We start from the raw sequence: 14,246 nt of genomic DNA, 5'->3' as shown, positions 1-14,246 counted from the left end.
GTCAATACTGGAGGGAAAGAGGGAGAGAAAGATACCAGCACCTCAGACGTGACAAACAGACGAGCGTCTGTGAAGATAGAGGGAGGGGCTGTCTGGCGAAAGGGAAGACTTAAGAGGAGAAAAAGAAGGAGAGCGGAGAGAGGGAGCTATAAAGGATGAGAGAGAGAGGAATAGAGGGACACATTAGTCAGACTGCTATGATTAATCAGATGATTATGTGTGATAATTGTTCAGCGATAAGAGTGTGTCACCACACTGGTTTGGAGCACAGATTCTGTTTGATTTTAGTTGTTGTCTCTCTCTCTCTCAATCATCATAACAAATAGGTGAGAACATTTTATTTTTCATGCAAACAAATAAGCAACTGCATTTCCAAATACTTAATGACGGAATCAAGGTGTATCCATCTCCATCTATATGGTTTGCATAACGTGGTAGTGTTGAGCAGAGCTGAAGGGATCCGTGCAGTGCAGGATGGGGATCGTGTTTGATTAGAACCCCTGGGAGTCATTATTTACTACTTTGGGATTTCTCTGGGAACCCGAATGCTAATTTACAGCATAAATTATAGGGTGGCTGGTAGCCTAGTGGTTAAGCTTGCTGGCCCAATAACCAAAAGGTTGCTGGTTCAAATCCCCTAATTGCTCTGGATAAGAGCATCTACAAAATGACAAAAAAAAATTAACAAATATTTATACACTGCAGTGGCTGCGTATTGCTCGCCTCAAACGTTGATACTCTCCTCCTGTACGAATATGCTAATGTTATCAGGCTGTTGCGATTCGGACAGTGTTACCCCTATTGTGAGATTTTTTGTTGTTGAGCAAATTGCAAGACCTTGATCTAACTTTGTCTAAAGCGTGAGGTGTCTCTGACGGTGTCATCCTGTTTTACTATCACGTTGCCTTGCCCTCTAATCTCCATTCTACATGGCTTCTGTATACTCCCTTACTGATCCTACCTCTCTCTTTCTCCTTGTTTCCTTCCTTTTCATCCCTTCCTTCTTCCTCTCACCCCTTCCTTCTTCTCCGCGGTTATTCGGGGAGTAGAGTAAAGATGCTGGTATCAGGACTTTGGTTATGTTGGACGAGCAAGGAGGTAAGTGTTGGATGGGTCTTCTGGGAGGGAAAACCAATAGGACTTTGTGCCCCGCCTTGCATCTGACTTTTTGCTATGAATAACTTAACAGTGCATGCTTTGAAGTGGCTAGCTAGAATGACAGATTCTGCTTCATATTTCAACTTGAGTTATTTTCAAGGGCCTTGTGCATTGAAATAGACAGATATGTGGATGAAGGTACAAAAACACTCAAATAGCAATATTTTAGATACCCATGTAAACAAACAGAGATTTTCTTGACGGTTGAATTGTTTCCTGTGCACTTGCTCGTAATCCATTAAGTGGCCAATCCCCCCCCCCCCCCCCAAAAAAAAAAGAATATAGACATGATTTACACCTGATAATGACCAATAACAAATGTGATTTAGAGAAAATAATTGCAGGGCCTAAACCCTGGCATTACTACTGGTTTGTTGTGCTTGGAGGGATTGATTAGAGGGCATAATTGTCTTGCCAGAAGGCATTAGCCTCAACCCAGTCTTCTGATTGGCTGGTGAGACTGCAGTAATCAGTTCCTTTTTGGGGAAACCCCACTGACCGAGGACCTTAATGACACTCTCAAAGTAATCTGCTCATTCCTCTATCATCATCCCTCTATCCACTACTCATCCCTTCCTTCTGCAGTCCATCCGTCCAGCGCTGCCTCCACGAAGCCAATTTAGACTGCTGTCTGGTCGCTGAGGTGGCTGTAAGCCTGTTTAGCTGCTCTCTGACTTCCGCTTATTGACGGTGCCGTAGTGGAGAAGCCTGGACTGATGCCGTACACAAGGCTTGAATCAGTCACAGGATTAAATCAATTAAAAAGGGAATGAAAAATATAGGGTTTGTGAACAAATGTTCTACTAGCAAAGAAATTGATTATGTTGATACTGAGCGGAAGAAAAATACCCGTTCAACATCACCTTATTTCCATTTGACATTCCTCTTAGTCGCCGCTGTTCAAGTAAAGGTCACATGACTTAGTTGTATAAAAGCATGCCGGGGATTTTTTACAAAGGTGGACATTATCAATTGGCTTAAGCCTTGACTGCATTCCTGACCTACTCTACTCTACTTTCCAACCTCATCTTACTATAACACGTGCTGCACGTAATTCATACGCAACCTCCTAAACCCGAACATCAGAGTTGTCCATCCACCCACCTACCCGCTATCATTAATCCCCTCCCATACATTTTGTTTGCAATTTATAAGTTGAAGAATCCTCATATAAAAGATGGTCCATTTTAAGTCATGATACACTTTCTGATGAATTGCCTGTATTGATAACTGAATTGACCCCAACCCTGCACGACATCACACCAATAACATCCATCCAGCTACCATATTCATGCCTTGACCCAATGTCCACACTGCCCACAAACAGCTCATCTCCTAGGGGAATGATACTGTAGTATAGGATCGGTAGGATTTCAGATTTGCCGTGATGCTACAGCCATGGCAAACCGTTGATGATGGTATCTTTAGATTTAAAAAATAATAAATCCCCTCACCAATGAGTAATAAACCACAAATATTTTGTTTTGCGTACTTTTCAACACTAAAAGGCTTCTTTCTGTAAAATGAAAATCTAAAGAATAACTGAGACTGCAACTGACAGTCTCAGTTTTAACTTTATTCAGTACCCAGTACTCTCTGGCGTGAAGATCCATCATCACATATTATACCAGTTTACTGATGCATGCACACAATAGAAACTCATATAGATTATATTATTGTATACAGCTCAATGCTGCTCATGACTCATATCTTTCTGTCAAATAGTCAATAAAATTCATTCCACTGCTGTCATCCCTTTGTCCTGACCAGAACAACTCGATCGTGTTGAAGATGGCATGAACCATATCAACCAAGACATGAAGGAGGCCGAGAAAAGTTTAAAAGATTTAGGGAAATGCTGTGGTCTTATCATATGTCCCTGTAACAAGTAGGTACTGACCCAACGAGCCCAAAGGTTCTTCACTTGTGGTGGCGTCCATTTTTTCCCCCTTTTGTCACAGTGAGTGTCTGAATCTGTTGTCTTCTCTTCTTTGTCTTCTCTCCTCCTTCCGTTCTTTCCTTTCCTTTCCTTTTCTTCTCCCGTGCTTCGTTCTGTGGGGGATAAATTACTTGTGTTTAATCAGAGCAACTGGAGCGCATCGAAGAGGGAATGGACCAAATCAATAAGGACATGAAGGATGCAGAAAAGAATTTGAACGATCTAGGAAAATTCTGTGGTATTTGCTCCTGCCCATGTAACAAGTAGGTGATGCTTGCCTGCCTGCCTGCCTGCCTGCCATTAACCAAGGTGGAAGTGACGTCATAGTGGCCAGCAGTGCGTTAGTCTGCTCAAGCTCTAACCAGACTGACTCCTCCCCTCAATCCTCTGATCCTCTCGTAAGACCTCTTGACACACACTCACACATACACATATAGTACCAGTCAAAAGTTTGGACACCTACTCATTCCAGGGTTTTTCTTTATTGTTAATATTTTCGACATTGTAGAATAATAGTGAAGACATCAAAACTATGAAATAACACATGGAATTATGTAGTAACCAAAAAAGTGTTACATTTATTTTATATTTTATATTTTTCAAAGTAGCCACCATTTGCCTTAATGACAGCTTTGCACACTCTTGGTATTCTCTCAACCAGCTTCATGAGGTACCTGGAATGCATTTCAATTAACAGGTGTGCCTTGTTAAAAGTTAATTTGTAGAATTTCTTTCCTTCTTAATGCGTTTGAGCCTATCAGTTGAAGATATCCCTATTTGGTAAAAGACCAATTCCATATTTTGGCAAGAGCAGCTCAAATAAGCAAAGAGAAACGACAGTCCATCATTACCTTAACAAATTAAGGTCATTCAATCCGGAAAATTTCAAGAACTTTCAAAGTTTCTTCAAGTGCAGTCGCAAAAACCATCAAGCGATATGATGAAACTGGCTCTCATGAAGACCGCCACAGGAAAGGAAGAACCAGAGTTACCTTTGCTGCAGAGGATACGTTCATTAGAGTTACCAGCCTCAGAAATGGGCAATTAACTGCACCTCAGATTGCAGCCCAAATTAATGCTTTGCAGAGTTCAAGTAACAGACACATCTCAATATCAACTGTTCAGAGGAGACTGCGTGAATCAGGCCTTCGTGGTCAAATTGCTGCAAAGAAACCACTACTAAAGGACACCAATAAGAACAATAGACTTGTTTGGACCAATAAACATGAGCAATGGACATGGTGGAAATCTGTCCATTGGTCTGATGAGTCCAAATATGAGATTTTTGTGAGACGCAGAGTGAGACGCAGACTACATCTTTGTGAGATGTAGAGTAGGTGAATGGATTATATCCGCACATGTGGTTCCCACCGTGAAGCATGGAGGAGGAGGTGTGATGGTGTGGGGGTGCTTAGCTGGTGACACCGTCTGGGATTTATTTAGAATTTAAGGCACAATTAACCAGCATGGCTAACACAGCATTCTGTAGCGAAACGCCATCCTATCTGGTTTGCGCTTAGTGGGACTATCATTTGATTTTCAACAGGACAATGAACCAACACAACCCCAAAATGTGTAAGGCCTATTTGACCAAGAAGGAGAGTGTAGGAGTGCTGCATCAAATGACCTGGCCTCCACAATCACCTGACCTCAACACAATTGAGATGGTTTGGGATGAGTTGGACCGCAGAGTGGAGGAAAAGCAGACAACAAGTGCTCAGCATATGTGGGAACTCTTTCAAGACTGTTGGGAAATCATTCCAACATTCCTCATGAAGCTGGTTGAGAGAATGCCAACAGTGTGCAAAGCTGTCATCAAGGCAAAGTATGGCTACTTTGAAGATCTAAAATCAAAAATATATTTTGATTTGTTTAACACTTTTTTTGTTACTACATGATTCCATATGTGTTATTTCATAGTTATGATGTCTTCACTATTATTCTACAATGTAGAAAATAGTACAAATAAAGAAAAACCCTTGAATAAGTAGGTGTGTCAAAACCTTTGACTGGTAATATATGTGCACACACACACAACATGATGTCACACACACGTTCTGCACACACACACACACACACACACACACACACACACACACAGTGGTGACTGACAGGAGCCTCAGGTCCTCATGGGTCTCACTCTGGTAATAATCCGGACAGGCCTCTAGACATATCCCAGAATATCTTGTGGAAGCCCCAGACTCGGCTCGGGAGCTCCCCACAGGCCCATCTGTCACAGCCAACAATCAACAAAGGTGTGAGAACAGTGTATGGAAGTTTCTCAACCCCTTAACAATGCATTGTTAGCTTATACAGCATGTAGACTATATTGGAGTTCTCCTCAACAGCATAATAGCCAAGCTGAATACTGCCCACAAATGTCCAAACACTTGCTGTCCCTAACTATTAATGTTAGACAGACAGGAGAGACTTTCTATGGCCCCTGAACACACCAACCTACCAAAAGTCTTGACTCCTATCCTCCTATAGATCAGGCCAAAACTCATCAGCAGGGGCTTCTCCAGGCACCTTCCTCCAAGCACCCTTCTCCAAGCACCCTTCTCCAAACACCATATTCTAAGTGCCATTCTCCAAGATCCCTTCTCGTCCAAGCAAACGTATCGTCACGTAACAGCACCATTCTCCTCCCTCCTCTTGCCGGACTATCAAAGCCACTGTAGCCACTATTACTTTCATAGCCACTTACTTTTGTTACTATTACTTTCATAGCCACTATAGTTACTATTACTTGCATAGCCACTATAGTTACTATTACTTGCATAGCCACTATAGTTTCGATCTAAGCCACTATAAGATTCCAGGACTGCTTGTCAGTTTTCTTCATCTGCATGTAAATACCACATGGTCAGACACCCAAATAACCTGAGATCTGCAGAACAGATCAGTAATTGCACGTCATGCAGACAGATCTCTGTCTCTCTCCCTGCAACTGTGAACTCTGCACACCCAATCCACGAATGACTACTGACTGGAATGACTGGAGAGCATGACCATTGAATGCCATGCATGCTGATGATGCAGCTCATATTAATGGTACACATGTTGAAAAAATGAAGCTGATGATGTTCATGATGAACTCCTGTTACTTGTCATATAATTGGGTGCTAAATTGGGTCCCATTAATTTGCCACTATTATGGTAGTGACTGGAAAAAATGAGAATAAGGGATAATCAGTAATTGTGATAATAATAAACACAAAATAACATTCATTTTTAATCAAATCAAATGTTATTGGTCACATACTGTACATGTGTTTAGCAGAAGTTATTGTGGGTGTAGCAAAATGATTGTGTTTCTAGCTCCGACAGTGCAGTAATATCTAACAAGTAATATCTAACAACAGTGCAGTAATATCTAACCAGTAATATCTAACAACAGTGTAGTAATATCTAACAACTAATATCTAACAACAGTGCAGTAATATCTAACAACTAATATCTAACAACAGTGCAGTAATATCTAACAACAGTGCAGTAATATCTAACAACAGTGCAGTAATATCTAACAACTAATATCTAACAACAGTGCAGTAATATCTAACAACAGTGCAGTAATATCTAAAAACAGTGCAGTAATATCTAACAACAGTGCAGTAATATCTAACAACTAATATCTAACAACAGTGCAGTAATATCTAACAACTAATATCTAACAACAGTGCAGTAATATCTAACAAGTAATATCTAACAACAGTGCAGTAATATCTAACCAGTAATATCTAACAACAGTGTAGTAATATCTAACAACTAATATCTAACAACAGTGCAGTAATATCTAACAACAGTGCAATAATATCTAACGAGTAATGTCTAACAGTTTCACAACATATACCCAATGTACACAAATCTAAGTAAAGGAATGGAATTAAGAATATATAAATATATTGACGAGCAATGCCAGAGCGGCATAGACTAAGGTAAAGTAGAATATAATAGAATTATATATACATATGAGATGAATAGTGCAAAATATATAAACATTATTAAAGTGTCTAGTGTTCCATTTATTAAAGTGGACAGTTATTTCAAGTTTATGTACGTATATAGGAGCCTCTAATGTGCTAGTGATGGCTATTTAACAGTCTGATGGCCTTGAGATAGAAGCTGTTATTCAGTCTCTTGGTCCCAGACGCAAACAGGTTATGATAGGCTACTAAAACCAAATGACTATTCTAAAAACGAGTGGATACCACGCTGCATTGCCTATGCAGTAGCCTACCGCCACTCCCACAGAGCACAGTGGTAGCTGTGTGCCCCCTTCTTCCCATGCAGCCCCAGGGAAGCAGCGCAGATCTAGGTCAGCCAGATCATACATACTGTAGGCAAGATACCCTGTTGACTGAAACCCAGGGCTTCGTTCTAGATATCTAGATCTATACTGGAGACAAGAACTCGATCCACTGGATTTAACCTGTATTGTAGGTCTCTTTTCTTATTCCTCATCCAACCATATCCAACTTAATCTTCTTCACTAGTAGGATTATTGGGACTATGAGCCTGTGGGTCAAAGGGTTAGTTAACCCTGATGAGGTTTCTCTCTTGTTGTCTGATTGACATCATATCCAAGTACAGTAGGTAGAGCTCTAAGTCCATGGAGGGTATACGGTATGTTACTAAAACAGATTCACTCTGATCAGGGGACTTGGGAGTTTCTCACTTTAAAAAAAACAACAACACATTTTTACCTCATAAAACGAGAGAGTGATAGAGAACGTTGCAAATGGCACGTCGAAGGAATTGGATAACCTAACTGTTGCATGTAAAACAAATTGTATTACATAACTGAGTCAAGTGAATGTAGGGAGAGAGGAGCGTCGCCAGTGTGCCTGACGGTGTGTGTTTTACCACAGTGGTCTGTGTAATCATCGCCTCAGTCCATTTCTATAAATACTAGCTCAGTGGGAGGGGTCAGAATCAGCCATCTTCTCCATCGTCTGATAAAACAAGAAATATCTACCCTCCTCGAGCTTCGAGGTTACAGAAAGGCTTAATCCAACCAAGCCATTTGGTTACTTAGAGGAAAGACAGGCATGGTTTTAGGGAGAGGAAAGAAAGAGAAGTCAAGATGGACATTATAACTCAGGGTCCTCTTATGCTCCGTGTTGAATGTTATTAAAATTAATAATTGCATACAAAACACAGTATGACATACATTTCACACAGACAGGCAGTTTGTGATGGTGGTTCATATCTTGACAACTGCAGTGTACTTATAGACTCATTAAAAGGAGCCTGAAGCATAGACTCGCCCAGGGCCTCCTAAGCCACCATAGAAGCTGCCTGTCATATTAAGATCTTTGTCAGACAGAGTACATAGCAAATCTAGATACAGCTACATAATTTGTTTTAAATTCATCTTGGTTAACCTGCTAAAAATAAACCTTCTACCTTCTACCTTAATATTACATTTAATTTATCAAGGGCATTTCTTGCACTCAAGGCACTGCAGGTACTGCATAAATATTACTTACCCCCTGAAATAGAGGAAGCAAACATTTTGTCAAAGACCTCATCATCTGAGCAAGAATGCCTTAATAATGCACTGTTCACTGATCGACCTTAAAGGAATACTTCCTGGTTTGATCATCTACTTCCCCAGAGTCATATCCAACTCGTGGACACCATTTGTATGCCTCTGAGTGCAGTTTGAATGAAGTTGCTAATGAACATTAGTGCAAATGCTAACTAGCATTAGCACAATGACTGGAAGTCTATGGTAACTGCTAGCATGCTAGTAGATACCATAGACACCCAGCCATTGCCTACATCCCTTTAAAGTATCCCTTTAAAACTACCTGATATTATTATTTTTTATTTAACTAGGCAGTCAGTTTGGAACAAATACGTATTTACAATGATGGCCTACCAGGGAAAAGGGGGTTAACTGCCTTGTTCAGGAGCAGAACGACAGATTTATACCTTGTCAGCTCAGGGATTCGACCCAGCAACCTTTCAGTTACTGGCGCAACGTTCTAACCACTAGGCCACCTTCCACCCCAAGATAACATATCCTAGATAGATTCACGGCGTGAACAAAATACTTGACATTAAAGAAAGAAGTGTACTCTTGTTATGTCCCTCTGCTTTGTTTTCTTTTCCAGTTCTTCCCCAAACTATGTGGCAGTCCAGTCCTGTTATTCTATGTTGTCTTGTCTGCCAAACCCTTGTCTCTCTGTTCTGTGTCACATATAGCCACCCTATTCCCAAAAGTAGTGGATGTGTGTTGGGAATAGGGTGGCATTTCAGATGCAACCTGGGAGATACCATTGTGAGGGGGGAGAAGGGGTGGGGCATTTCAATGTGAAGGAATGCTTTGGGGAGGGTGGAAAAAAATGAGTTATCCCAACTGTTGTTTACAAAATGCATGTAAATACTTAAGAGGTCAAATTTTTCAGCTGGGAAAAGGTATGTGTCTCAGCATACTAAACTTGCCTGAGTACAGTGTGTTATATACCATTGAGATATGACATCGCATCACACTAACAATGTTAAGACTGGAGAATGAAGGAATGACCAAACCCATGCCTGCTTTCTCTGCTTTGCTTGGTTAGTCTGTTGTCTTTGACTTGCTTCTCATATTTCTATGTGGTGGATTAATTCATGATGATACAACTACACCTGATAGATAAAATATCTAGTAGTGATTAAGCTTCACCCTCCTCTTCCCCCCCCCCCCCCCCCAGGATGAAGAGTGGCGGCAGCAAGGCTTGGGGGAACAACCAGGATGGGGTGGTGGCCAGCCAGCCTGCCCGTGTGGTGGACGACCGCGAACAGATGGCCATCAGTGGAGGATTCGTTCGCAGGTGAGGGAGGGGGCCGTGGAGGGACCGGGTGGGTTTGTGGTTAATGTAGGGGGCAGGTTAGGGAGGGGTTCGTGGAGGGACCGGGTGGGTTGGTGGTTAATGTAGGGGGCAGGTGAGGGAGGGGTTCGTGGAGGGACTGGGTGGGTTGGTGGTTAATGTAGGGGGCAGGTGAGGGAGGAGTTCGTGGAGGGACCGGGTGGGTTGGTGGTTAATGTAGGGGGCAGGTAAGGGAGGGGGCCGTGGAGAGACTGGGTGGGTTGGTGGTTAATGTAGGGGGTAGGTGAGGGAGGGGGCCGTGGAGGGAACTGGTGGGTTGGTGGTTAATGTAGGGAGCAGGTAAGGGTGGGGGCCGTGGAGGGACCGGGTGGGTTGGTGGTTAATGTAGGGGGCAAGTAAGGGAGGGGTTCGTGGAGGGACCGGGTGGGTTGGTGGTTAATGTAGGGGGCAGGGATATTCAGTTGTTTTCAGTTTGGGGGAGCTGTATGGAACGGAGAGTTTGATGGGAGGCGAAGGTCCCCAAAGGAGGAGAAATTAAAGGTGAAATATGTATGGCTACCTTTATGAATTATATTATTTCATATGTAGTGTGTGGTCTTGTTCTTCTGTCTTTGTGGGTACCTGAAATCCCCAAAAGTCCCCACAAGGATAGTAAAAGATGGAAGATTCTCCCTCGTGAGGACATTTCCCAATTCCCAGCGAGGACAAAGGCTATTTTAAGCTTAGGGGTTAGGTTTGTGGTTAGAGTTACAATTAGGGTTATGCATTAGCGAAAATTGGATTTTGAATGGAAATGAATTTTATGTCTCGAAAAGGATAGAAAAACAAGTGTACGTGTGTGTGTGTGTGTGTGTGTGTGTGTGTGTGTGTGTGTGTGCGAGCGAGCGAGCGTGTATGACTGCGTGTTTGTTTGAATGCATGCAAGCCTAATTCAGTTCCTAAACCACAGGGTAACAGATGATGCCCGGGAAAATGAGATGGATGAGAACCTGGAACAGGTGGGAGGCATCATCGGTAACCTGCGCCACATGGCCCTGGATATGGGCAATGAGATCGACACCCAGAATCGACAGATCGACAGGATCATGGAAAAGGTACTGCCCTTAGTCCTCTATTGGTCCTTTATTTGTCCTGTATCGGCCCTGTGTTGGTCCTCCATTGGTCCTCTATTGGTCCTCTATTTGTCCTCTGTTGGGAAAAGGAAGGGAAATGGGATACCTAGTCAGTTGCACAACTGAATGAATTCAACTGAAATGTGTCTTCCGCATTTAACCCAACTCCTCTGAATCAGAGAAGTACGGGGCCTGTCTTAATCGATGTCCACGTCTGTATTAGTCCTCTATTGGTCCTCTATTGGTCTTTTATTGTCTATATACTATTATTAGGAGTTGTTGTTCAAATATTTGTTGACATCACATGACAACCGAGACTCAATAGCCTCACATCTCAGTGCCATTATCTACGTATATTATCTGCAAAATGTTCCAAGAGAAAACAAACAGAACCACAAACACAAATAACGTTTTTTTTCTCTCTTTCTCTTTCTCTTTCCTTTCCTTTCCTTTCCTTTCCTGTCCTTTCCTTTCCTTTCCTTTCCTTTCCTTTCCTGTCCTTTCCTTCTCCAGGCTGATTCTAACAAGACCAGGATTGACGAAGCCAACCAACGGGCCACTAAGATGCTGGGCAGTGGCTAGGCTCCCAGAACATGTTGCTTTTCCCGCAATTGCAATTTATTGACATGGTATTTACCTTCTAGGTTTGCACATGTGCACATAACACCTCCCCACATTGTAAATGTTGTTCTGTGCATCCTTTGTCTGGCTTTTTCAATGATTGTCCTCGTAAAATGAAATATTTCTTATCCTCTGTATCATTCTTTCCAAAGATTGTATACAGTGCTGACTCGATGGCTCTAGTTCACTTGTGAAGTTTTATTCTCTTTATCAAATATAGTAAATACAGGTAACTGCCAAAATAAAAGAAACACTTGAGTAGATTAGGGTTCTGGCGGCTCTGTTTTGCTGTGAGTGCATTTTCCTGGCATGATTTAGGTCCATTCAACCTCTTCGAGGGCAAGGTAAACAACAATAAATACACAGCCATTCTGAGAGATCACCTTCAACCTATGCTGAAGCATTTCTATTGTGATAGGAGTGGTCTCTTTCAGGATGACAATGCCCCCATCCACAGGGCGGGTGGTCACTGAACGTTTTGATGAGCATGAAAATGAAATAAACCATATTCCATGGCCATCTCAGTCACCAGTTCTCAACCCAATTGAACACTGATGGGAGATTCTGGAGTGGCGCCTTGGAACAGCGTTTTCCACCACCGTCAACAAAACAACAAATGATGGAATTTCTTGCGGAAGAATGGTGTCGCATCCCTCCAATAGAGTTCCGCACACTTGTAGAATCTATGCCAAGGCACACTGAAAATGTTCTGGTGGCTTGTGGTGGCCCAATGCCCTACTATGATACTTTATGATGGTGTTTCCTTTATTCTGACAGATACCTGTATATACTGTATAACGCACGATACACTGCCAGATGACAAATATAATAGGAATGCTATACAAGCTGTTTCCCTTGTCAGTATCTCAGTATTGTCTTTGTAAAACTGTATCATTCCATCAGCTGCTGTCATGCTCCTTATTTTGATGTTGTCATGACAAATGAAGAAGAGGGAAAAAAATACGATGATTACAAATTATAGTCAATTCAAAAAGCACTTAAGGACAATCACTGTCGTTGGTTCATTACTGTTCAGTGTGCAACTAGATTCGCTGTAATAGACTTTGCAATCCAAGTGATGTTAATTGTGCGTTCTGCATGACAAATGGTCCATTTCTTTTGCCTTATACATAAAAGCGGTCTTAAAAATATATACACTGAGTGTACAAAAACATTAAGGACACCTTCTTAATGTTGAGTTGCACCCCATTTTGCCCAGAGAAAGGCCTCCATTCACCAGGGCATGGACTCTGCAAGGTGTTGAAAGCGTTCCTCAAGGATGCTGATCAATGTTGACAGTGCTTTCCACAGCTGTGTCAAGTTGGCTGGATGTCCTTTGGGTGGTGGACCATTCTTGATACACACGGGAAACTGTTGAGCGTGAAAAACCCAGCAGCGCTGCCGTTCTCAACACACTCAAACCGGTGTGCCTGGCAACTACTACCATACCCAGTTCAATTTTTTTGTCTTACCCATTCATCCTCTGAATGGCACACATACACAATCCATGTCTCAATTGTCTCAAGGTTTAAACATCCTTCTTTAACCTGTCTCCTCCCCTTCACCTACACTGATTGAAGTGGATTTAACAAGTGACATCAATAAGGGATCCTGGCTTTCACCTGGATTCACCTGGTCAGTCTATGTCATGGAAAGAGCAGGTGTTCCTAATGTTTCGTTCCCTCATAATCAGTATTATGACACAGTTAAACGATCCATACTCTCCTGCAAGTTTGCAATAGTTCCACTATTTATATCAACATATATTTACAGACTATGACCATTGTACAATAATGCAAAATGATCTTCACGTGAAGAGATTATCGTGAAAAAATGAGGAGCTGTTTTTTTCTAAATTCATATCCAGTTCAGTGAAGATATTGAATATGTGCTGAAAGGTGGGGGACTAGTTGGGCACTGTATCATAGGTATTGGATGCTCTGGGGGAAAAAAAATGCTAGACAAAGACTCGTATTTCTGAGAGACCTTACTTCTATAAGAGGACTGCATTGTGTTTGTTTAATCTCCCCGTGTGGTTTATTAATGGTAAAATAATAATGATACAAATTAATGAATACGATAGTAAAAACACTCTGAAACAAAAAATGACATAAAAATGTTTTTTAGTTTGCTTCTGTATTTGTATAGCGACGCACACCAAATCGCTGAGATGAACGAATAAACACCTTCTCTGAACGACACCATAGATTCAATTGTGAGATTTGACGTCCTCAAAACGCATGTAGTATCACGACTCCCTTGGTATTCTGTCAGGTTCTGAAGTGGTGGAACATTTTGTAGCTAGCTGAATTGAGAAATAAAACCTATTCTCTGTGATTGGTCATGATGGATCTTTATTGCTCTTGTCGGCCAATGGCTTTGTATATATAGACTCACACCTGCTCTTCATCTGTCAGTCAGATTCACCACACTGACATATGACAACAACACGATATACAACCAAATGATGTATGAACATGAAATAAATACTGTATGTAAATTGAAAAGTATATGTAATGACAACATTAACAATACCCAGTATATGTATACTGTGACTGACATTATACATGTAAATAAGACACATATTTGACTATA

At 41.7% G+C, this 14,246-nt stretch overlaps 1 protein-coding gene across 2 annotated transcripts in view; it reads left to right on the top strand.

Moving 5' to 3' along the window:
* LOC139415335 (synaptosome associated protein 25a) overlaps positions 1 to 13,988 on the top strand; it is a 38,709-nt gene extending 24,721 nt beyond the window's left edge. The window contains exons 4-8 of one of the 2 annotated variants that reach the window (XM_071163400.1): positions 1,050 to 1,098; positions 3,243 to 3,360; positions 9,802 to 9,921; positions 10,868 to 11,012; positions 11,544 to 13,988. In XM_071163400.1, coding sequence (XP_071019501.1) covers positions 1,050 to 1,098; positions 3,243 to 3,360; positions 9,802 to 9,921; positions 10,868 to 11,012; positions 11,544 to 11,612 — 501 coding nt within the window. In that variant the 3' untranslated portion in view covers positions 11,613 to 13,988. Of the gene's footprint in view, positions 1 to 1,049; positions 1,099 to 2,928; positions 3,047 to 3,242; positions 3,361 to 9,801; positions 9,922 to 10,867; positions 11,013 to 11,543 lie in introns of both variants that reach the window. The other variant, XM_071163401.1, reaches the window with a different exon arrangement.
* Positions 13,989 to 14,246: the final 258 nt, after the last annotated feature.

This window comes from Oncorhynchus clarkii, chromosome 8, assembly GCF_045791955.1.
Source record: "Oncorhynchus clarkii lewisi isolate Uvic-CL-2024 chromosome 8, UVic_Ocla_1.0, whole genome shotgun sequence".
NCBI classification, from domain to species: domain Eukaryota; kingdom Metazoa; phylum Chordata; class Actinopteri; order Salmoniformes; family Salmonidae; genus Oncorhynchus; species Oncorhynchus clarkii.
Note: the sequence above shows the minus strand (reverse complement) of the source record. Positions and strands in the feature narration are given on the sequence as shown.